The sequence below is a fragment of the Erithacus rubecula genome, assembly GCF_903797595.1.
Source record: "Erithacus rubecula genome assembly, chromosome: 27".
NCBI lineage: Eukaryota > Metazoa > Chordata > Aves > Passeriformes > Muscicapidae > Erithacus > Erithacus rubecula.
In genome coordinates, this window is record NC_136679.1 from 87,056 (window position 1) to 111,213 (window position 24,158).

At 53.9% G+C, this 24,158-nt stretch overlaps 1 protein-coding gene and 1 long non-coding RNA gene across 3 annotated transcripts in view; one reads left to right on the plus strand and one right to left on the minus strand.

Moving 5' to 3' along the window:
- LOC306812851 overlaps positions 1 to 23,100 on the plus strand; it is a 70,684-nt gene extending 47,584 nt beyond the window's left edge. Inside the window, exon 5 of the long non-coding RNA XR_013776916.1 lies at positions 23,089 to 23,100. This is a non-coding gene — a long non-coding RNA (uncharacterized lncRNA). The remainder of the gene's footprint in view (positions 1 to 23,088) is intronic.
- On the minus strand, positions 1,987 to 18,877 carry SPOP (speckle type BTB/POZ protein; the record flags this gene model as incomplete). Of its 2 annotated transcripts, none has more annotated exons than XM_079327741.1 (10): positions 18,564 to 18,877; positions 13,815 to 13,947; positions 12,790 to 12,911; positions 11,441 to 11,592; positions 10,256 to 10,383; positions 6,417 to 6,594; positions 5,905 to 5,960; positions 5,418 to 5,540; positions 3,455 to 3,597; positions 1,987 to 2,131 (listed from the first exon to the last, which is right to left on the minus strand). In XM_079327741.1, the coding sequence occupies exons 2-10, from the start codon at positions 13,890 to 13,892 to the stop codon at positions 1,987 to 1,989; spliced, it is 1,125 nt and encodes a 374-aa protein (XP_079183867.1). In that variant the 5' UTR covers positions 13,893 to 13,947; positions 18,564 to 18,877. The 2 variants fall into 2 exon arrangements, with proteins under 2 accessions (XP_079183867.1, XP_079183866.1); XM_079327740.1 differs by lacking the exon at positions 18,564 to 18,877 and adding an exon at positions 3,680 to 3,700 and having other exon boundaries at positions 3,455 to 3,576; positions 13,815 to 13,951.
- Positions 23,101 to 24,158: the final 1,058 nt, after the last annotated feature.

The following is a 24,158-nucleotide window of genomic DNA, read 5'->3' on the forward strand; positions in this document are numbered from 1 at the left end:
TCACCTTTTCCTGCAGCTCCTGGGGGAAATCAGGGATCCAGGGAGCTGTTCCTGGGAGCAAGAGGAGAAGAAATAAATGAGTAAATAAATACCAAATAAATAAATAAATCCCCCAAATGAACAAACAAACAAAATAATAAACCAAATAAATTTCAATATGTAAATATTATTATATATAATATATAATAATAATATAAAATGAAATATAAAATGAAATTAACAATAAAATCAATGACAAAAGTAATAGTATTTCCATCCTCTCCCTCCCTGATTCCTCCTCACCCCACACCACAATTCCCCTCCTCTCCCAATTAACTCCCCCAGTTAACATAGCTCCTCCAGGGATTTGAATAATTCAGTCCCAGGATGGAAGGAACAGCAAAAATCCCAATTCCAAATCTGGCCTGGATTTCCCTGCCCACGCCTTGCCCAGGAAACTTCAAAAAGCCAAATCCTGGGGAGCTGCTCCTGTTTATTTCTCCAATTTATTCCCCAAAATCCTCCTATTTATTTCCCCAATTATTTCATGCGCTGTTCCTTTATTTTCCCTGTTTTTTCCCAGTTTCTTTTTTTTTTTTTTTGCCCCACTCAGGGAAGTTTCTCCCACTTTTTGTGCATCTCCCAGCTTTAAATTAAAATTAAATTTATATTTCTATTTCAATTAAATTCAAGTCAAACACACCCCAGAATCTGGGGTTGCCAAATTTCCTGCAGCCTGAGCCTGGAATTGCAGCCAAGGAGCCGAGTGGGCAGCAGGTCAGAGAGAACAAATAAACCCAACCAAACCCTCTCTAATTAAATGTCCTCATATTAAATTAACTCCAAAAAAGGTCATTAGGAACAAGTGGGGGGATTTGGAGAATTTCAGATCCCTTTGGAACTGCTGCCGTTCCCTTCCCTGGGGATTTGGGGAGTCAAATCCTGCAGGAATCATGGAAAACTCTGGAATTTTGGCTTCACCTGCAAAGAGAAACTACAGATTTTGTATTGAAATTCAACATTCAACCCCTGCAACATTCCCCCCCCAAAAAAAATTAAAATCTCCCTTGGCTTCCAGGAACCAGCTTAAAAACAAAACAGGAATTAAGAAATAAATAATAACAAAGGAAAGAAAAAGGCCAGAGATACCACAGGATACAAAATAGGAATTATTTATATTTTTTCTTTTTTTCCAAAAGAAAAAAAAAAAACAACAAAAAGAGTTCCCAGCTACTGAAAGATCTCTGCTGTAAGAAGTGACTAAATAGAAAGGGACAGGGCTGGCCCCAGCCAGCCAGCCCAGGTACAAACAGTGTAAGAACCACGGGACTCGCACGCAGCAGTGAAACTCATCTGGGGAAGGGCTGGGGGGGGGTTGTTTTTTTGTTAAAAAATCAGGAGGGAAGGGGAAATGAAGCAGGAGAAATGCCCAGAGGATTTGCCAGGATGGTGAAAGCAGAAACCGTCGGTGCCGCCCGGGGCTCCGAGTCCTGTCCCAGCTCGGCCCCTCCTGCTCTGAGCTCACTTCTTTCAGCAAAAGGGGCTTTTTCAACCATTTTGTTTGTCTGTTTGCAGCGGACACTCAAGTGCTAAAACCAGCAAATTCATCTCCTGGCCGAAGGGCAGCGAGGCACAAACGTCCAGCTCAGCTCAGGACTTTGGGAACCAAAGTTTGCCATAAATATTCCTGGAGCTCGCCCCCTCCCCAACAAAAAAACCCCAAACCCTCGGTGGAACTTGTGCCCTTCCAAAAACGCTGTGTGGCCCCCGCACACACACACACACCCACGCACACACCCACGCACACACACACACACACGCAGAGCCCCCCGGGGCGGGTCAGCCTGGGGGCTCAGGCGGTGCAAGGAACACAACAGACACAGGAACGCGCGGCAGCCCCGAGCCCCCCCCCCTCCCCAGAGTCTCTCGGCGCTGTCGGACGCGGTCCGGGCTCCCCTCGGGCTCCCCGCGCTGCTCGCACAAAGCTCGGGCTCAGCTGGGCCGGCCTTAGGATTGCTTGAGGCGCTTGCGGGGCGGGCCCAGGAACGGGCACTGCGCCGAGGCCAGCGAGCGATAGGCCTCGGCCACCAGGTGCGGGTGCGACACCACCATCGACTTCCAGCCCGACGTCTCCATCACATCCGAGGCGTGGCTGCGGAGACAGGCTCAGGGTGGGAGGGGGAATGGGGATGGGGGTCGGGGTGGGAGGGGAAATGGGGGTCGGGGTGGGAGGGGGAATGGGGGTCAGGGTGGGAGGGGGAATGGGGATGGGGGTCGGGGTGGGAGGGGGAATGGGGATGGGGGTCGGGGTGGGAGGGGGAATGGGGATGGGGGTCGGGGTGGGAGGGGAAATGGGGGTCGGGGTGGGAGGGGGAATGGTGGTCAGGGTGGGAGGGGGAATGGGGATGGGGGTCGGGGTGGGAGGGGGAATGGGGAATGGGGGAACTGGGAATGGGGGAACTGGGGTAACCAGGATGAGGGATTGGGATAACTGGGAATAGAGCCAGGGATAACTGGGATAAGAGAGTGGAATAACTGGGAATAAGGACCAGGATCAGAGACTGGAATAAACAGGAACAAACTGGGCTGAGGGACTGGGATAAGCAGGAACAAATTGGGATAAGCAGGAACAAACTGGGCTAACAGGATCAGCCCTACAGACTCTCCCTGAGGAACTTGGGGTTTCTTCTCCTGGGCTCTGCTGGGTGCTGAGGGCTCTGGCCCCATTTCAAGAGGAGAAGCTGCAGCAGGTTCCAGGTGGGATGGCAGAACTGGGAGCTCATCCCAGCAGTTCCAGGTGGGATGGCAGAACTGGGAGCTCCCAGCTCAGGAATGGCTTCAATCGATATAAAAAGCACAGGAAGAGCTGCACTGAGTGTCAGAAATGTTCCATTTATTAAAGCTTGGCAGGGATTTTCCATCTGCTGCTGGATGGAATCAATCCCTCAGCATCAAATCATGGGATGCTTTGGGCTGGAAGGACCTGAAGGCTCATCCAGCTCCCGGGCAGGGACAGCTCCTGCTACCCCAGGAGGATCCCAGGGTCCTGCCCTGCCTGCAGCTCCTGGGGATCCCAGGAAGCTCCAGAGCAGCTCCCAGGCTGGAGAACTCCAGGGGAACAAGGCTGACTTGGGTTTGGGGCAATTCCTGGTGTGGAATTCTGGATGAACCATGGATCACAGAGAGGGAACTCAAAAATAACAGAGCAGAACCTTCCCTGCATGGACAGTACTAACTGGGAGCCCAGGGAACATTTAACAACAAATCTGGAATCTTGGGTTGGGAAGGAGCCCAGCCTGGGTTGGTTTGGAGCAAGCAGGGAAAGGGAAAGGGGAAGGGGAAATGGAAGAGAAAGGGGAAAAGGAATGGAAAAGGGGAAAAGGGAAAATGGAAGGGAAAAGTGAAAGGGAAGGGGAAAGAAAGGGAAAATAGAAGGGGAAGGGAAAGGTTTGTCCATCCTGGAGAAATTACTCACTAATTAATGAAGTCCACAGCCTGGGTTTTGAGCTGGTCTGCACTGTGCAGGTCAGCCAGGATCAGGATCTCAGCTGCATTCTCCACTGACAGGTTACTGCAGAGAGCATCCTCACACATCACCTTGAGCCTCTCCAGGGCATACTGGGACAAAAACAGGGAATTACAGCAGGAAATACAGCTGGAATTATCCCTGGGTACTGCCCAGGGCATCCTCACACATCACCTTCAGCCTCTCCAGGGCACACTGGGATAAAATCTTGGAATTCCAGCAAGGAACACCCCAGGGGGTTGGGAACCCTCAAGTTCTGCTCCTCCACTTCAGGAATTTTGTGAATCTTTGCCCTGGGATTGGCTCCATCACTATGAATTGATTGATTGATTGATTGATTGATTGATTTTAAGTTCTGAGATTTTCCCTGCTGGGATTGGATTCAAAGGCACAATCCCAGCTCCTGAGCCCCTGGTAACACAGGCAGAGTTTTCTCTGGTAAATTGAGAGGGCAAATCAAATTTCTCTGCTGATGTGTCTCAATAAATGAAGCAGTTTCTGTGGCCAGCCCTGAGTTTGGATAATTGCCTGTCAGAGCTCAAATGTAACAAACAAAGCCAGGCTCCCTCTCTCTGGAGATGAAGCATTCTTCTCCATGTATCCACTTTTTATTTCCAATTTTGCTACAAAGAACTCATTTTTAATTACCATGCTGGTCCAGAGTGGCCACTGTGGGCTCTCAGCAGCAACATTTCCCTTTCCTCCTTTTTTAATTCCCTCTGTAACCCCCAGCCTCCTGCACTGGGAGCTCCTGGAGTTGAATTTTGGTTGGTTTTGGGCTAATTACAGCTTTTTCCTAAGGGACAGCAGAGCTCTGAGGGAGGTGCTGCAGTCCCTGGGGTAAATATTGGATACTTTATGTGTTTTCCTGGAGGAGTTTTTTTTATTCCTGTTTTTTTTTTTTTTAATTCCTTTTTAATTTTTTTTTAAATTCCTGTTTTTAAGGAGCTGGAAAGGGAAAGTAAAGCTGTGTTAGAAGGCAGGAAAATCAGAATTAAAAATCAGAATTAAAGCTCTGCCTGGCCTCAGTGCTGCTCCCCCAGGCAATGCCTTGGATAATCCTGGAAAAATCCCAGGAATCCTGGGCATGGCTGTGATCAGTCCTGGCATATCCTGGATCTGATTCCCACCTCAATCCCAGCTGGAATTCTGGGATTTTCCCTCCTCTGCCAGCCCCAGGATGAAGCCCAGGGGCACAAAGAACCCCCAGCAGGAAACCCCAGCACAGGAGGATTCCAGAAGGGAGAATCCCAGGATTCCAGGAAAAGTGACAATCTCAGAATTTCAGAGACAGCACCAAGGGGCAGAGCCCCAGGGAATTCCAGGAGAACTCCAGGGAATTCCAGGAGAGCCCCAGGGAATTCCAGGAGAACTTCAGGGAATTCCAGGAGAGCCCCAGGGAATTCCAGGAGAACTCCAGGGAATTCCAGGAGAGCCCCAGGGAATTTCCAGGGGAGCCCCAGGGAATTCCAGGAGGAGCAGGGACTGGCAGTGCAGCAGGAAAAGCAGCAGCACTTGCCAGAACTGTGTGTCCAGAGCCAGCTCTGCTTTGGGATTTGGGAATAAGCACATGGAAAACATCCCTGGGCCCTGCTCTGGTCAGGCTCTTCTAGGAGCTCCCAAAAATCCTTAAAAATGAGCAGCAGAGCAAAAAATTCCTGCTGGTTTAATGGGAGGATCTGCAGCAGAGTCCTCTGGAAGCTTCAGAAATGTTTAAAAACGAGCAGTGAGACAAAAATTGCTGCTGATCTCCAGCTGTGCAGCTCCAGATGTGCTGATGGTCCAGATGTGTCCAGCTTCCCCAGGCCCAAGGAAGCTGCTCACTCCAGGTTTGTGGGAAGGAAATCCCAGGGCACTCCCAGCTCCCCCACATCTCTATCAATCCATATAAATAAATGCTGGGTTTATTCACCTTGTCAGCAGCTGCCAGCAGATCATCTGCCATCTTGTCCAGGTTGGGGGCCTTGCCAGTGTAAATGAAACACATCATCTCCTTGAACACCTCGGGCTCCACGTCGTTGATCTCAACCCGGTTCTGCATGGGGAAAATGGAGATTTTGGGGGGTTGCCAGGGAATCCAGAGCTCCCCCCACCCCAAAATCCTGCAGTGTCACAGGGGAAGGGGTTACAGGGTGATAACTTGAAAAAGGGGGGAAAGAGGGAAAAGGAAAAGGAAAAGGAGGGGAAAATGGAGGAAAGGAGAGGCAAAAGAAGGGGAGGAAAAGAAAATATGTGGATGGAATAACTTTAAGCTGTATCCCACATTCCCCCCAAGGGAACAAAGGGACAATGGATCCCAAATCCCTGTTTTCCTGCTCCCTTCAGGGAGAGGAGTGGTTCCAGGTGCCAGAGGGATGTCCTGAGCAGGAATTGAGCAGGACCATCCCCTCAGGCCTCACCTTTTTGCTCTCCTCCATCTCGTGCTCGAACATGGCGCTGAACACAGGGGATCGTGCTGGGGGGCACAGGGGACAGGGGGACAGAGCTGTTGGGAATGCTGCATCCTCTGGGAATGCTGCACCCCCTGGGAAGGGCTGGGTGCTGCTGCCAGCACCTCCCCAGCTCCCTGCACTTCCCACCAGCTTTCCCACATTCCCCTGGATACCTCAGGTGTCCCAGGCCAGGCTGGGCAGTGGGAGGGTGATCTCTGAGTTCCCTCTATCCCAACCCATTCCCTCCATCCCAAACCATTCCCTGATCCCAATCCATTCCTTCCATCCCAATCCATTTCTTCCCCAGCTCCATTCCCCCCATTCCCAGATCCCAGACCCCCCCCCTGCCCCCCCTACCCGCCAGGATGGCCTTGTGGCCCCATTCCCAGATCCCAGACCCCCCCCCTCTGCCCCCCCTACCTGCCAGGATGGCCTTGTGGCCCCATTCCCAGATCCCAGACCCCCCATGCCCCCCCTACCTGCCAGGATGGCCTTGTGGCCCTTGAACTCCTGGCCAGCCACGCAGAGGCAGCAGTCGGTGAAGCGCGAGTTCTCCCAGAGCCCGCCCAGCTCGTCGGCCAGCCGGCACTCGGGCACCTTCACCATGTTCATGGTGTTCTGCCCCGAGATGTTCACCGAGTCCTGCACCACGCTCACCTGGGGACAGCCAGCCTCAGGGACAGCCCTGGGTGCGGCCACCCGGGGCACCCAGAGCACCCACGGGGCACCCAGAGCACCCACAGGGGGCACCCAGAGCACCCACAGGGCACCCAGAGCACCCACGGGGCACCCAGAGCACCCACGGGGCACCCAGAGCACCCACAGGGGGCACCCAGAGCACCCACAGGGCACCCAGAGCATACAGGGGGCACCCAGAGCATACAGGGGGCACCCAGAGCACCCACGGGGCACCCAGAGCACCCACAGGGCACCCAGAGCACCCACGGGGCACCCAGAGCATACAGGGGGCACCCAGAGCACCCACGGGGCACCCAGAGCACCCACAGGGCACCCAGAGCATACAGGGGGCACCCAGAGCACCCACAGGGCACCCAGAGCATCCACAGGGCACCCAGAGCACCCACGGGGCACCCAGAGCACCCACACAGCCCAGGGCACCCAGAGCACCCACGGGGCACCCAGAGCACCCACAGGGCACCCAGAGCATCCACGGGGCACCCAGAGCACCCACACAGCCCGGGGCACCCAGAGCATCCACAGGGCACCCAGAGCACCCACAGGGCACCCAGAGCATCCACGGGGCACCCAGAGCACCCACGGGGCACCCAGAGCACCCACAGGGCACCCAGAGCATACAGGGGGCACCCAGAGCACCCACGGGGCACCCAGAGCATCCACGGGGCACCCAGAGCACCCACAGGGCACCCAGAGCACCCACGGGGCACCCAGAGCACCCACGGGGCACCCAGAGCATACAGGGGGCACCCAGAGCACCCACAGGGCACCCAGAGCACCCACGGGGCACCCAGAGCACCCACACAGCCCAGGGCACCCAGAGCACCCACAGGGCACCCAGAGCATCCATGGGGCACCCAGAGCACCCACAGGGCACCCAGAGCATCCACAGGGCACCCAGAGCACCCACAGGGCACCCAGAGCACCCACACAGCCCAGGGCACCCAGAGCACCCACAGGGCACCCAGAGCACCCACAGGGCACCCAGAGCACCCACACAGCCCGGGGCACCCAGAGCACCCACACAGCCCGGGGCACCCAGAGCACCCACAGGGCACCCAGAGCATCCACAGGGCACCCAGAGCATCCACAGGGCACCCAGAGCACCCACAGGGCACCCAGAGCATCCACAGGGCACCCACACAGACCAGAGCCCTCAGTTCAGGCACAGGAGGTTCCAAACTTTAAAAGGATTTTTAAAAGGATTCTTTGGGGAGATCCCTGCACCACCCCAAATCCCAAATCCCAGCACGTTTCCCTCCCAGCCCCACACTGCCAGCACGTCCATCAGGAGGTTTCTGAAGGAAGTGGAACCAGATTTTTGCTCTTTCCTGATTTTTTCCAGACACCACACCTGACCCAGTTTCTCCTTCCATCACTGTGAAACCTCCCTGATCAATAATGCAACAGCCAGGGAGAATGGGATTCCTCCAGGAGGAAGGAGGGATCCATAGAGCCCAGCTCAGACCCCACAGGGGCAGGGTGTGACCCCACAGTGCCCTCTGCTTCTCCTTCAGCAGTTAAACACCCTAAAACAGAACCAAACCCAAGGAAAGCAAAGGAATGGGGAATGGAATGGGAAATGGAATGGGGAAAGGAAAAGGAAAAGGAAAAGGAAAAGGAAAAGGAAAAGGAAAAGGAAAAGGAAAAGGAAAAGGAAAAGGAAAAGGAAAAGGAAAAGGAAAAGGAAAAGGAAAAGGAAAAGGAAAAGGAAAAGGAAAAAGGAAAAGGAAAAGGAAAAGGAAAAGGAAAAGGAAAAGGAAAAGGAAAAGGAAAAGGAAAAGGAAAAGGAAAAGGAAAAGGAAAAGGAAAAGGAAAAGGAAAAGGAAAAGGAAAAGGAAAAGGAAAAGGAAAAGGAAAAGAAAAAAAAGAAAGGCAAAAGGAAAAAGCAAAAAGCAGAAGAAAAAGGAAAAAGCAAAGAAAGAAGGAAAGGGAAGAAGATCCAGCCTTGGATGCCAAACTAGATAAGAATCTGTCTCTGCCACGCCAGCCTCTCCTTTCTCCTCCCATTTTGTGTTCAAGGAAGGGCTCCCTCCATCCCTGGGAATTTCTGCTGCTGATCAAACATCCTTGAGATGTTTGCTCATTTAAACATGTGCATGATTATGATAGGCAAAACCTAAAAGAAAAAAAAAAAAACAACACCCCAAAACCAAACAAACCCCCCCCCTAAAAATCCCAGCTGTCAAAGGACTTTGAAGCCCTTCTTTTATTCCTGAAAGGAAACACAGCAAAAGAAAAGACTCCCAGAAAAAAACAGTGCAGGAGATGCAAGGAGAGAACAACTTGTTCTACTCTCTTCTGGCAAAAGGAAAAAAAAAAAAAGCAGCTCCAGCAAGGGGTTTGCAGTTAAAAAGACAATGGGAGTGAGGCAGAAGAATCTCTGAAGACACTGAATTAGAGTTTCTGTTTGCTCATTAAGGTTTTCCCACCTAAATCCCTGGGTTTGGAAATAACTGGCTGAATCTTTGCCTGGAATAGCACAAGTGAAATAATAATGGTGGTGTAGAAAAACACAAACACAACGAGCAGAAAATGGTGATTACTGTAAAAAAATCCCATTTTTTGCCATTTTTCTCTCTGCTGGCTGTGCAGAGCCACTGAAGGAAATAAAGAGAAGCTCTCCTTCACTGAGCAGGGCATTCCAGGCTGGGATTATCCCAAAATAAGGGAGCACAGAGAGATGGGAACACCAAAGCACCAGGAATGATCATCAAACCTGCCCAAATCCCATCTGCATCCCAGGGAACATGGAGCAGGAAGCAGAGGGATGGCTCAGGGAGGGGAAAGGCATAGCCAGAGCAGGGTCAGACATCCAGCAGTGAGAGCTGCCTGGGGGAAAGGTCAGACCTGCACAAGGCTGCAGGACATGCCTGGGGCTGGCAGGACTCGCCCAGGGCTGCAGGACATGCCTGGGGCTGGCAGGACCTGCCTGGGGCTGGCAGGACATGCCTGGGGCTGGCAGGACATGCCTGGGGCTGGCAGGACATGCCCAGGGCTGCAGGACCTGCCTGGGGCTGGCAGGACTCGCCCAGGGCTGCAGGACCTGCCTGGGGCTGCAGGACCTGCCTGGGGCTGGCAGGACTCGCCCAGGGCTGCAGGACCTGCCTGGGGCTGCAGGACCTGCCTGGGGCTGCAGGACATGCCTGGGGCTGGCAGGACTCGCCCAGGGCTGCAGGACATGCCTGGGGCTGGCAGGACTTGCCCAGGGCTGCAGGACCTGCCTGGGGCTGGCAGGACTTGCCTGGGGCTGGCAGGACTCGCCCAGGGCTGCAGGACCTGCCTGGGGCTGCAGGACATGCCTGGGGCTGGCAGGACTCGCCCAGGGCTGCAGGACCTGCCTGGGGCTGCAGGACATGCCTGGGGCTGGCAGGACTCGCCCAGGGCTGCAGGACATGCCTGGGGCTGGCAGGACTCGCCCAGGGCTGCAGGACCTGCCTGGGGCTGCAGGACATGCCTGGGGCTGGCAGGACATGCCCAGGGTTGCAGGACCTGCCTGGGGCTGCAGGACATGCCTGGGGCTGGCAGGACTTGCCCAGGGCTGCAGGACCTGCCTGGGGCTGGCAGGACTTGCCTGGGGCTGCAGGACATGCCTGGGGCTGGCCCCCAGAGCAGGGCTCACCTCACAGAACAGGGTCAGTTTGTCATCTGGCAGGAGCCCGTTGGCCTCATCCAGCAGGAAATCTCTCCTGATGAATTTCTTGAAGCCCCAGTCCTTGCCTTGCACAAAGCGATAGGCGCGCTGGCTCTCTGCGAGGGGACAGGGACAGGGATGGGACAGGGATGGGACACAGGGATGGGACACAGGGACGGGACACAGGGACGGGACACAGGGACGGGGACACAGGGACGGGGACACAGGGACGGGGACACAGGGACGGGGACAGGGACAGGGATGGGACAGGGATGGGACACAGGGATGGGACACAGGGATGGGACACAGGGATGGGACACAGGGATGGGACACAGGGATGGGACACAGGGACAGGGACACAGGGACGGGGACAGGGACACAGGGACGGGGACAGAGACACAGGGACGGGGACAGAGACACAGGGACAGGGATGGGACACAGGGATGGGACACAGGGATGGGACACAGGGACGGGACACAGGGACGGGACACAGGGACGGGGACACAGGGACGGGGACACAGGGACGGGGACACAGGGACACAGGGACAGGGACACAGGGACAGGGACACAGGGACAGGGACACAGGGACAGGGATGGGACACAGGGACGGGACACAGGGACGGGACACAGGGACGGGACACAGGGACAGGGATGGGACAGGGACACAGGGACGGGACACAGGGACGGGACACAGGGACGGGACACAGGGACGGGACACAGGGACGGGACACAGGGACGGGACACGGACAGGGATGGGACAGGGACACAGGGACGGGGACACAGGGACGGGGACACAGGGACGGGGACACAGGGACACAGGGATGGGGATGGGACACAGGGATGGGGATGGGACACAGGGATGGGACACAGGGACAGGGATGGGACAGGGATGGGACACAGGGACAGGACACAGGGACAGGGATGGGACAGGGACGGGACACAGGGACAGGGATGGGACAGGGACGGGACACAGGGACAGGGACGGGACAGGACAGGCTGAACCCAGCACACACCCTGGGGGGAGCCACACAACCCAGGAGGGGTTTCATTCACATAAAGAGAGGTTTCACCCACCCACAGGAGTCTCACCCACCCCAGAGGGATCCCACTCACCCCAGGAAGGCTTTCCCCACCCCAGGAAGGGTTTTCTCCCTCCACAAGGGTCTCACTCACCCATGGCCTTGGTCTCCTCTCCCTTGGCATTGAGGATGGAGAACTTGAACTTGGCCCTGACCTCACTTTTGGGGCAGCTGACGAGCAGCAGGTACAGGGACAGGTAATCCTTGCTCTCCTCATCCAGGCCCTTGGGGTTCACACGTAAACACCTGCAAAGGGGGCACAGGCAGGCTCAGGGGAGGGATTTCCATGTGGGATTCCCACATTTCCACAGCAAACCAGGGCTGGTAACAACTCCTGAGCTCCAGAGAAGCACAGGAGAGTGAAAGGAGCAGAGTTGGGGTGCAGCTGCAAAAACACGTAGGGGTTATGGGCAAGCCAACAATCCCAACCCAGGTGGGCAAGCCAACAAATCCCAGGGAGAAGGGCTGGATTAGCTGAGAAACCTCCTGGGAACCAATCCCCACAAAAGGAAAGTGAAATAAATAAAATGGAGGGAATGGGTTGGAGGAAGTGCAACAAAATTGATAAAATTCCACAGGAGGCAACTGTGAGGAACAAGGGATTTCTGGAAGGTTTGTGGTTCTTAAAAAAATAAAACCAACCAGGGTTAAAAGGAAAAACTCCTCCTGTGTGAAGAAAAGGCAGGAAGAGGCTCCTCCATGACCCGAAGGCTGCCACAGAATCCAGCAAGAACAAAAAGCAGACAGATAATGAACAGCTCCCACACACAGGGAGCAAAATGCACAGAGCAGATGTGGCAGGGAGGGCACAGAGGTGAAGGAACAAAGGCAGGGCAGGGAAAGCACAGCTCTGCACCCCACGAGAGAGATCTCAGTGGATCCCAGGGATACAGCTCATCCTGGGGTGCTGCAAAGGGAAATTTTGAATAAAAGCAGCAACAGAGCCCAGGGATGCATCAGGACAGGGCTCAGAGCAAAGCCCACTCAGAGTTACTGGAAATCTCTGAGGCCTCAGGGAGGTTTAGGGGAAAGGAAAGGCCCCAGATGAGGCAGCAGCTCCTGGGCAGGAGCAGTCAGGGGACATTGGCACTTCCCTCAGCCCTGTGCTCCCCACAAAAAGCTGCTCTTTACAGGAAAGGATTCACTGCAGCAAAAAGTCCCTTTTGAGCCCCATGGAACTGGGAGGGTGAAATGGGCAGTGCAGCCTGACCTGGACCTGGCACAGAAACCTGGTTTGGAGGTGAATAAATCTGGTTTGTGTGCAAACTCTACTGAGGCACTGGGGCTGTGCTGGGCAGGATAGTGAGGTTGCCATGGATTCCCTGTGTCCCAAAGCCCCCAGAATTGACCCCAAAGCTGAATGCCTGTCCCTGGATGGTCCCATGGATTCCCTGCGTCCCAGCCCCCAAATCCCCAAATCTGACCTCCTGTCCCTGCTCTCACCACTTGAGTTTGTCGTTGGCTCCAGAGGAGAAGGTTGAGCTCTTGATCACCTCCCCCATTTCCTCACGGCAGAAGCTGAAGTTGTTGATGGTCCACATGTAGGAGAACTTCACCACCTTGATCTGGGGGGGAGAATGGGGGCTGAGTAACTGCTGAAATTCCTGTGTGTAAATGCTGAGTAACTGCTGTAATTCCTTTGTGTAACTGCTGAGTAACTGCCCTGTGTAACTGCAGTGACTGCTGCGTAACTACTGTGTAAGTAACTGCAGTGTGTAACTTTTTTGCTGTGTAACTGCCATAACTACCCTGTGTGTAACTCTGTGTGTAACTGTCATAATTCCCAGTGTGTATAAGTGCTCACTGTGTAACTCACCATATGTAACACCCTGTGTATAACCCCAAACTCCCCAGAACTGAGCTGACTGACCTGTGTGTAACTGGTGTATAACCCCCAGAGCTGACTGACCTGTGTGCACCCCCAGAGCTGACTGACCTGTGTGTAACTGGTGTGTAGCCCCAGAGCTGACTGACCTGTGTGTAACGGGTGTGTAACCCCAGAGCTGACTGACCTGTGTGTAACTGGTGTGTAACCCCAGAGCTCACTGACCTGTGTGTAACTGGTGTGTAACCCCAGAGCTGACTGACCTGTGTGTAACTGGTGTATAGCCCCAGAGCTGACTGACCTGTGTGTAACTGGTGTATAACCCCAGAGCTGACTGACCTGTGTGTAACTGGTGTGTAGCCCCAGAGCTGACTGACCTGTGTGTAACTGGTGTGTAGCCCCCGAGCTGACTGACCTGTGTGTAACTGGTGTGTAGCCCCAGAGCTCACTGACCTGTGTGTAACTGGTGTGTAACCCCAGAGCTCACTGACCTGTGTGTAACTGGTGTGTACCCCCAGAGCTGACTGACCTGTGTGTAACTGGTGTGTAGCCCCAGAGATGACTGACCTGTGTGTAACTGGTGTGTAACCCCAGAGCTCACTGACCTGTGTGTAACTGGTGTGTAACCCCAGAGCTCACTGACCTGTGTGTAGCACCAGCTCTCGGCCACCGGGCCGCTGGACATCTCAGCCGGAGGGGGGGGACTCGGCACCCGGGACATCGCCAGCTTGGGAGAGGGGCAGGGACACAGCAGGCAGGGAAAGGGGTCAGTGCACCTGGGGAGAGACCAGAAACCATCAGCAACCAGCAACAACCAACAACAACCTGCAACAACCAGCAGGGAATGGGGTCAGTGCACCTGGGGAGAGACCAGAAACCATCAGCAACCAGCAACAACCAACAACAACCTGCAACAACCTGCAACAACCTGCAACAACCTGCAGGGAATGGGGTCAGTGCACCTGGGGGAGAGAGGAACCATCAGAAACCAGCAACAACCAGCAACAACCAACAACAACCTGCAACAACCTGCAACAAGCAGCAGGGAATGGGGTCAGTGCACCTGGGGGAGAGAGGAACCATCAGAAACCAGCAACAACCAGCAACAACCTGCAGAGAATGGGGTCAGCTGCACCTGGGGGGAGAGAGAGAGCAGAAACCATCAACAACCAGCACTGAAATGGGAGCTCAGCTGCACCTGGAGGGCACAGAGAGCCAGGAACCATCAGAAGTGAGGACAAAGCCAAGCAACTGAAGGGGCACAATTCCTGTCTCCCCCCGACAAGGGGATGTCCCAGGGAAAGGCTCCAGTGCATCTCCAGCCAGCACAGGGCTGAGCCTTCTGCTCGTGGCTTTGTGTCCTGCAGCTCCTCACTCACCACAGGGACAGCAGGGACAGCAGGCAGGGATTTGGGGACTGGCCACCTGTCTGCACGCTGAGCTGCAAGATGGTCAGGGATGGAAAGGCTGAGCAGGAGGATAAATAAATAAAGCATCAGAGCAGGCTGTGAAACTGGATTTTGCTGGTAAAATTGCAGTAATTTCAGTGATTTGGTTTTTAACTAATACCTTTTTACTTGTTGCCACACAAGGTGGTTTGATCTCTGAAAGCGCAGCTTTTGTTTGAGAAGAGTTAATAGGACGGATGAAAAAAAAAAAAAAAAGACATGAAATCAACTTTGGAATCCACTGAAACAGCAATTCCCTTCACAGGGAATTCTGCATGGGCTGGGTTTGCCTGCTCAGGACACCTCAGGTGTCACTTCCCAGCAGGGCTGGCACCTCCACAATGGGGCTGGATGGAAAAGCATGGCAGCTCTGAGGGAAATATTTGGGAAATAATTCAGATATCACAGCTCAGGAGAGGCACAGGCAGAAATATCAAACCACAGGAAACAAAACTGCAAATATTATTTTATGGCCCCGTGTGTACAGTGGGAGTTTGCTACTCCTTGGCTATAAATAACAAACTCCTGGCTCAGGACTGAGTGAAAATCAGAGTGATTCTCACCCCATGAGGGAGGGAGGAAGGTGAGGAAGGAGAGACCCCGCAGAGATGGGAGTAACCCAAAACATCACTGAATGGAAACAATTAAATGTTTCTATCCTGAGCACTCCAGAGTATTTTCACTAGCATTACTGACCTTACAAGACCCCTAATATCTAAAACAAGCCCATTTTCAGATTAAACTCCGGATTTGTGCTGTGTTTAATTCTGTCCCAGGTGTGCACAAGGCCATTCCCTGCTGCTGCAAAATGATTTATTTTATCACAAGCTGGAACAAAGTTGCTGTGTTTAATTCTCAGCCCGAGTGTGACACCAGAGCCAGCCTCAAATGTTCAATTTAAACTTTGTGTTTGTGCCTAAAGCCATTCTTAAATCCTAGACCAGAGACTTCCCAGGAGGATCTGTAACACAGGCTGAGAAAAGCTGAGCTGAGGTCTTAACATTAACATTTCAGCCCTATTTGCTCTAAAATCAGCAGATTCTGCTGCATCCATGGCCAAGCAGCACCTTCCAGATGGGAATGTTTAATCCCTGCCATGATCCTGACTTGATGAACTCCACAAGTGCCTAAAAATAAACTTGATAAACTCTACAGATGCCTAAAAATAAACTTTATAAACTCCACAGATGCGTAAAAATCCCTGGAGCTCCGAGGCCAGCGGCACCTCAGATCACAGCAGTGCAAGCCCTGCCTGCAGCCAGAGAATTCCCTCCCAGGAATTCCCAACAATTCCCCAGGCACTGGCCACACTCGGTGCTTTGGAGCCTTTCCAGCTCTAAAATCCTGGAGGGAAAACCCCCAAACTCCAGTTCCAGCTCCGTGTTTTGCTCCTCCTCAGCAGCACAGAGACTTCCAGAACTTCTCATGGAGCAGCACAAACTCTCCAGAGATCATCCCCAGCTCCTGGCCCTGCACTGGACATCCCAAAATCCCATCCCACCGTGGAGCCCCAATGATGTGCCCATTCCCTGGGGAGCTGTTCCAGAGCCTCAGCATTCTCTGGGGGAAGAAGTTTTCTCTAAATCCACCCTAAATCCCCAAAATCCCTCCTGACACAGCCCTGGAGAGAAGAGCTCAGCACTCGATTATCACTCCATGATCACTCAACTCCTTCCCCCACAGCAAGCAGAGAAAGGACACTTAAAACCACAAAACCAGCAACAAAAATAATTGAATCAATTTCTAGATCAGCTTCTGAGCTGCTCCTCCACCTCCTCGGGGGCACAGGCACCTCAATCCCACAGGTTCCTGCTCCCTCAGGTGTTTCTGGACTTGGCCACACGTTTTTATCTCTGAGCTCAGAGCACGCAGCAGCAGCACTGAGGAAGGAGCAGCTCCCTTTCAATTAAAGGGTTTTTTGGCCCTTCCCGTTTGTTTATTTTGGGCTCTCTCCATTTTCTGACAGGTTTTTGCTGTATTTCCTCCCTGCACCGAGCTGCAAACCCCAGCAGAGCAAAGCTGGAGGAACCAGCGAGATCTTACATAATCCTCCAGGCGTGCAGCAAATCCCAGGGAGCTGGGATCCACAGAATCCCCACAGAATTCCCAGGGAGCTGGGATCCCACAGAATTCCCAGGGAGCTGGGATCCACAGAATCCCCACAGAATTCCCAGGGAGCTGGGATCCACAGAATCCCCACAGAATTCCTGAGGAGCTGGGATCCACAGAATCCCCACAGAATTCCCAGGGAGCTGGGATCCCACAGAATCCCCACAGAATTCCTGAGGAGCTGGGATCCACAGAATCCCCACAGAATTCCCAGGGAGCTGGGATCCACAGAATCCCCACAGAATTCCTGAGGAGCTGGGATCCACAGAATCCCCACAGAATTCCCACAGAGCTGGGATCCACAGAATCCCGACAGAGCTCCTGAGGAGCTGGGATCCCACAGAATTCCCACAGAGCTGAGATCCCACAGAATTCCCAAGAATTCCCCCAGCACGGGGAATGGAGCATTCCCAGGTGCCTGCCCCGCCTGCAGGGATAACAACACTCGGGATTGGGATGATCCTGAGCTCCCAGGGGCCAGGAATGAGCAGCAAATCCCGCAAACCCCACAGAGAAATGCTGGAGTGAGGCTGGGACTGAAAAACCCCGGTGGGAACAAGCTGAGCTCACAGTCCCTGCAGTCCCAGATTAACCCCAGTGTTGCCCCGGTGCAAACCAGGTTAACCGGGATCAACATTTATTTCTCAGGGATCTCAGCAGCACCCGAGCCCCCTCCAGAGGAAAAGAGTAGCAAATTGGAGTGAGGCTGGCACTAGAAACAATGTTTTCCTAAAACTTCGGTGTGGGCTGGGCCAGCAGTGGTGGCCTCACTTTAAACCCCTTCCTTGATCTGTGTTTGTCCCCAAATCCCTGAGATTTTGGGGAGAAAAGGGTGGATTTAGAACAGGAATTGCACTCCAGGCTGTCAAACGTGGGAGCAGTTTCCATTTGATGGGCACAGCTCTGTGTCACTGTCCTCTGCTGAGCACTCCTGCTGCTGGGTGTCCTGAGCTCAATCCTGCCCTAACAAAGCACCAAAAAAGGGGGGGAAAACCCATCTATTGTTTCTTCAGGTCGCAACAAAACAAGGGATAAAATTACTCCAAATCCTTGTGGGCAGCTGTTTGGAAAAATGTCACTGAAAGAGAAATCAGGTGGATGTTTTACTTAATTCAGGGTTTAAGGCATAAATAAGTGTCATTCTTCAGACTCTCACAACAAGCCAGCACTCAGAACTTGAAAGGTGAAGTGAAAAAAGGAGGAAATGAGGGAAAAGTGGTTTTTTTCCTTGTGTCAGGGCGATGCTGTAGAACCACAACACAAACACGTTCAGCCGTGCTGAGCTACAGAGAGCTGCCAGCACATCTCATCACACCTGGGCTCAGAGCTGCTGCCAGAGCCAGCCAAGCCCAGCTCCCATCCAGGCACTCTGCTTCCCCTCTGCAGCAGCAGCCGCGCTCCAGGACGGCCCCAGCTCCTCGGCAAAGGGAATTATTTCTCTTTAGCACCCTGCAGGATGATGCACCATTTCCTCCAAGCAGCACCACAGGCCCGACACTGGCCTGGCGAGCAGCAGCCGCGGCGGCGGCTCCGGTTCGCACCCAGCCCGGCTTCTCTCCTGCCTCGGGAAGGTGCTGAGGTCCCGGCCGGGCCACAGGCTGTCACCCTCCCCGCCTGATGCCATCCCGCTCCGGCCCGCTTCCCTTTCTCCCACTCGTGTTCCCTCAGCCGGCTCCAGGCACCCCGCAGCCTCTCTCCCGCAGCCTGCTCATCTCCAGGAATGCTTGTTTCATGTTTTTACCCAACTTTTCCCCACTGCCGCCCCCCCCAGTCCCTCAGGCCCTGCGCTCTACCCCCCCCACCCCGCCTCACAACTCCTTCCCCTCCGCTCTCACCTCGCGGCCCAAGGAGCGGCCCCGCCGGCGGTGCGGCGCTGCTGGGAGGCCGGAGGGAGGCGGGGAGCGCTGCCCGGGCAGGTGCGGTGTGTGGGGACGGCGCCCGGACCCCGCAGCCCCCTCAGGAGACCACCAGGAGCTATGGCTCACTATTTGGCAGCATGTCCTCCCGGGCCGGTCTCCGCCGAGCGCGACCCAGGGATCACTATTGCGCAGGTGCCCGCAGCAGCTCAGCGCGCATGCGCGCAGGGCCGGGCCGGCAGTGGGGGGGCCGGGATATGGTGCTGCCCAGTGCGCTCCTCACGGCCGCGCACGCGCAATGAGGAGCCGACGCCGCTGGCCACGCCCACCGCCTATTATAGCCGCGCGCCCGTCGCGCGAGAGTCTCCCGGCCGGGCCGGCTGCTGCGCATGCGCTGTCCTTCACACCTCTCTTTGTGGCAGGTGTCGCCCCTGCTGCGCTTTCACAGACAGATCACTTTGTGGCAGCCGTGCCCTGGCGGCCCTGCTCCTCCTGCTGCCCCGCTGGTGAATGCTCGTCGAGCAGCGCCGCGCAGCGTGCGCCGTGTGCCTCGCTGTGCTGTTTCACCGCCACTATGTCTGCCACACAGCCCTGCCCCACACGGCCTTCGCAGGCGGCACCGCCTTCCCTCGGTCCTTAGGGAGGTTTCCAGGTGCGCCATCGCCCTTTTTTTCCCGGCTCCATGAGGGGACACTTGCCTGGGGCCATGGTGGGAGCCATGTCCCCTCACGGCTCCATGAGGGGACAATCTGCCTGAGGAATGGTGGGAGCCATTTCCCCTTCCCTCACGGCTCCATGAGGGGACACATTCCTGGGGAATGGTGGGAGCCATTTCTCCTTCCCTCACGGCTCCATGAGGGGACACATTCCTGGGGAATGGTGGGAGCCATGTCCCCTCACGGCTCCATGAGGGGGCACATTCCTGGGGAATGGTGGGAGCCATCTCCCCTTCCCTCACGGTTCCATGAGGAGACACCTGCCTGAGGAATGGCCGGCGCCATTTCCTCTTCCCTCACGGCTCCATGAGGGGACACATTCCTGGGGAATGGTGGAAGCCATTTCCCCTTCCCTCACGGCTCCATGAGGGCCTGACTGCCTGGGGAATGGCAGGTGCTCTTTCCCCTCACAGCTCAGTGTGGAAATGTTAACCAAAAATCTTCCAAAAATGCCATGAAATATAAGACTCCACCCCTGTTTTTCAGCGTTATCGAGTCAGGCCTTGCTTTCTTCTTGGCCCGGGCTCCTGTGTGGCTGACAAAGTTCTTCCACACCCACACTGATACAAAACTTATTAACTTATTTATACATTTTCAGCAAAGGAAGCAATTAATTTGTTGGTATGGCTCTTCTCTGCTACTTCCTAGTGCTGTGTGAGCAGTGAGGCAAAGATGTCATTGTTACCAATCCTTAATTACCTGAATGTTTGAGGAGAAGCTTATCCAGAGCCAGCCTTCCCTTCCTTTCCAGCCTCATGGTGAATTAATTCCATTACAAACCACCCCAAAAACCAAATCACCCAGGTTCCCGTAGCACAGCCACACTTACTGAATGGGAAATGCAAAATATTTTTGTTTTCTCTTGCCTTCTTCCAAGTAAGAACTGCTGCTGCTGGCCAGGGGCTGCCACATCCACCCACGGCTGGATTATTTGGAATATTCTCCACAATGTCTTCCTGGCAAGTGTCTCCTCCAAACCCTGAAATCCTTGGATGTTGCTGCATTCCTTCATGTCCGTGGTGACAGAGCAGCAGGTGATGCTGGCTCTGTGAGGTACAGGGTTGGTGTTTGCATTCCCATTTCTCTTTTCACCCCCTTCCCATTCCCACTTTTTATTCCCACCTAAGCTGTGGATCTTTAGCAATGTCTTTCTCTTCTCAGAGCTGGAGTTGCAGAGGAAATTACAGCAGCAGTTTTGCAGGCAACAAAGAGATTCCCCCCCTCCTCCCCAGCAGCCTCTCTGTGACCAGAACAAACAGAAATTCTCCTTTAATCCAGCTCTGGCCAAGTGTCACTCTGCACCGAGGAAGTCAAGTTCTGTTTCGGGTTCTCCTGATCAAAATTCTCTTGTTCCCGGGAAGTGGGAAATTAAATTGGGCACCTGTGGAAGCAGAGGTGGAATTTCACCTCTCCTCCCTTTTTAGAAGTTATTTAAGCTCAGCTCTGTCACCCTAAAAGAGAATTGCTATCACTTCTTTATGTCTGGGATGCAATTCTGTGATAAACAGACCATTCTAGGTATTTGAATATTGGATATTCGGGTGGGGATTTTGGTGGGTGTGAAGTGAGAGCTCTGAATTCCCAGCTCCAGGGACAATTCCCCCTGGATGGCACAGGGCAGGTGGCATTTCCCTGGGACAAGGGACACCAAACGCTGCCCCAGCCCAGGTCTGGAGGTGTCACCCCTCTCAGTTTGATTTTTACTGGAAGCTGATTAAACCAAGCTCTGAGAGGAGCTGTGTGCAAGAATTTTAACTAGCTGCTGCTTTTTAATATTCACTTCCTCTTCGGGTTTAATTATTTTGTTCCTGCGTTTTCCCTTTCAATTTACTAAAACTCCAGAAATGTAATTAGGGAGAGGCTGAGCTGCAGAGAGCTGCCAGCGTTTCTGTGCCGTGACGAGCAGGAGCAGCCCAGCCTCCAGGACAGCATTCCAATCATTATCCCCTTATCCAGGAAGGATCTGCGGCACGTCGGGTTCAGGGCTATTGAAAATGCAGCGCTAATTAAACTCCCCGATCGGGAGGGGATGAAAACGCAGTTATTTCATGATTTCCTGGATTTGCCGGCTCTGTCAGGAACCCAAACAAACCCCACTCCAAACAAAGCCCTGCTCAATCACGGGGGAGATTTAATGAGGTTTTAATTCGTGCAGCGCTCAGGGAAGCAGAGCAAGGTGCTGCTCCCCTCTGCCCATGACAGGGGCACCTGTGGAGCTCATTTTCCATCTGCAGAGCACCAGGAGTGCTGTGTCATGGAATCCTTGGGTTTGGGAGATGCTTGGTTCATGTTGAATTTAAATCCTTCAATAATGTGGGTATGCAGGCTCTGATGGTTTAGCTGTTAGGAGGTCATTTTTGGGCTGCAGCTAATTAAGAATCCATTCTCTCCTGCTGGTGCTGGGGTGTTTCCACCCCTCGCTGATCTCCTGCTCCTCCCAAACCCTCTGGAGATTTTCCTGTCACCTCATCAGGAGAGCTCGTTGCTGAGGGGACTGAGGATGGGCAGAGCTGCTGGATCCTGGAACCTGCAGGGAAGGGGGATGGAGAGCTGGGGTGCTGCCCTTCTCCAGGTGAGATTCACACCAAAACCTGGGAGCTGCAACCCCTTTTCCAAAACGAAATATTGGTGTTTTTTACAGAATTAAATCAAATACTGTTGTATGTTATATACATGTGGAAAAGAGTTGGGAATGGGTTTCTTGCAGGTCCAAGGAATCCAGGGTGTTACAGGGCTCTCCTTCAGGTGAATTTCGCATCCCTGGGAGGGCTGGGATGGAATTCCCAGGGAAGCTGAGGATCCCAGGCCAGGCTGGAGCCACCTGGGCAGGTGGGAGTGGCCCTGGATGGAGCTGGATGAGCTTCGAGCTGCTTCCAACCCAAACCACTCTGGAATTCTGTGATGGAGGCACCACAGCCTCAAATTGAGCACAAACCCCCGGGACCAGCCCTTCCAGCAGAGAATTTCTGCTGGGACAGTTCCCCTCAGTCCAACCCCATTCCCTGCTCTGCCCATTTCCCACCCAAATTTCCCTCCCTGACTCCCAAACGCCTCCAGAAACCTTCATCCAGCCCTCACTGCCACGACTAAAAAACGCTTTTGTTTGGGAGAAAACAAACACCGCTTCAAACAAGCGCTGCCCCGGAGGTTTTAATTGCAGGGAATCTGTTGGGTTGCTATTTTTACCTGGATTGGAGGAGCATCAAAGCTGATTTTGGAGGAGAGGAGCAACTCAGCCTTTCAATCCACAGCGGCAGCAGCTCCCCCAGCCCTGAGCGGGGCTTTGCTGCTCGTTAGCAGCAGCTCCTGATGAGGCTGCTCTTGTTTTCCAAGCTGCTTTTGATCCCGGACTCATTAAAACCTGATCCTGCTGTGGAATTGTTTCCTTCTCCCAAAACCAGCAGGCTCGGGGGGGCCAGAACATTGTCCCCAAATCCCCCAAAATTGATTCCAAGGTAGCTTTTTTTCAGCTCCCTCCCAACCCAAACCTTTCCTGGGGTTTGTTTTCCCAACAAAAATTAACAAATGAGGGGTTGATTGCCTTGGAATATTGCCTTGGAATATTGAGGTTTGGGGGTATTTGGAGCAGAGGCCTGTGCTCCTGCCCCAGGGCTGCCTCCAGCTCCCCCCTGGGCGCTCCAAACAGGGATTTTATGAAGGGAAAAATCTCCAATATTTGATTCCATGTGGGGACAATTAAACCAAACCTGCAGGGGAGCAAATCGTCAAACCATTAAATCATTCACCAGCCTGGAAACCTTTCCTTGCTGTCCCCAAAACATCCTCAGGGTATTTCAGAGGAACTCCAACATTCCAAGGGGACAACAACAATTCCTCACCCACCTTTACTCTCCCTTCACGAGGAAACGATCACTTCCAGAATTATCTCCATTCCTACAAAACACCCAAAAATTCAATCCCTTCCACCTCCCCTCTTCAAACATTTGGGATCTGTTTTGGTTGGTTTTTTTTCTTGAACCATCTGCTGCTGGAGCTGCAGGAGGAGCTGGGAGAAGCAGGGAAGATGAAAAGAGAGGGAGCAGAGCTGCCAAACTGCCTCCTGTGAGCGGTCAGCTCCTCAATCCAAGCTCCCCTTCCCGGGGTCGGCTCTGATGCCCCCGAGCTTCCCGGGACAATCCCAGCGGGAATGGGAGGAGCAGGGGGACGATCCCAGCTCCAAACCCGGCTCTGGGAGCGGCCGGGAAGGATCCAACACAGAGAAAAACGAGGAAAAAAACCTGGAGGAAACCTGGATTTGGAGCTAAACACAAAGAAAAACGAGGAGAAAAAACCTGGAGGAAACCTGGACTTGCAGCTGGGTTTGGCTCCAGCAGCGCAGCTCGCGCAGGAGCCGCTTTTGTTTTTTGCTTTTCTCCCGGTGTTTGTTGGTAATGGTTGAAAGCAGAGTTCCCTCTGCCGGTAACTGAGTGGGAACGGGTGAAAATTGGGAGCTGCAGGCAACAAAAACCGGGAGGGAGGAAAAACGGGAGCTGCACCAAACAAACACCAGAAATTCCCTGCGGGAATGCCCAGAACATTCCAGAGCCTTCTCCCCGCTGGGAAAGAGCTCCTCATCCCAACGCTGCACAGGCAGAGGCAGCTCCCAGGGCTGGAAAAATCCCCCAAATCTTTGATTTGCATCCCAGAGATGGGGAAAGCCAGAGAGTTCTGGAGTCCCTGGGCATTGGGATTTGTCCCTTGGGAATTCTGAGCTGCCTCCAGGTCACTGGAACTGGGAATTGTGGGCTGGTTGGGGCTGGAAGGGACCTTAAATCCCATCCAGACACCTCCCAGGGCTGGATGGGGCTGCCTCGGTCACTCCCTGCTGCCAATAAACCCAGCAGGAATTACAAATCCT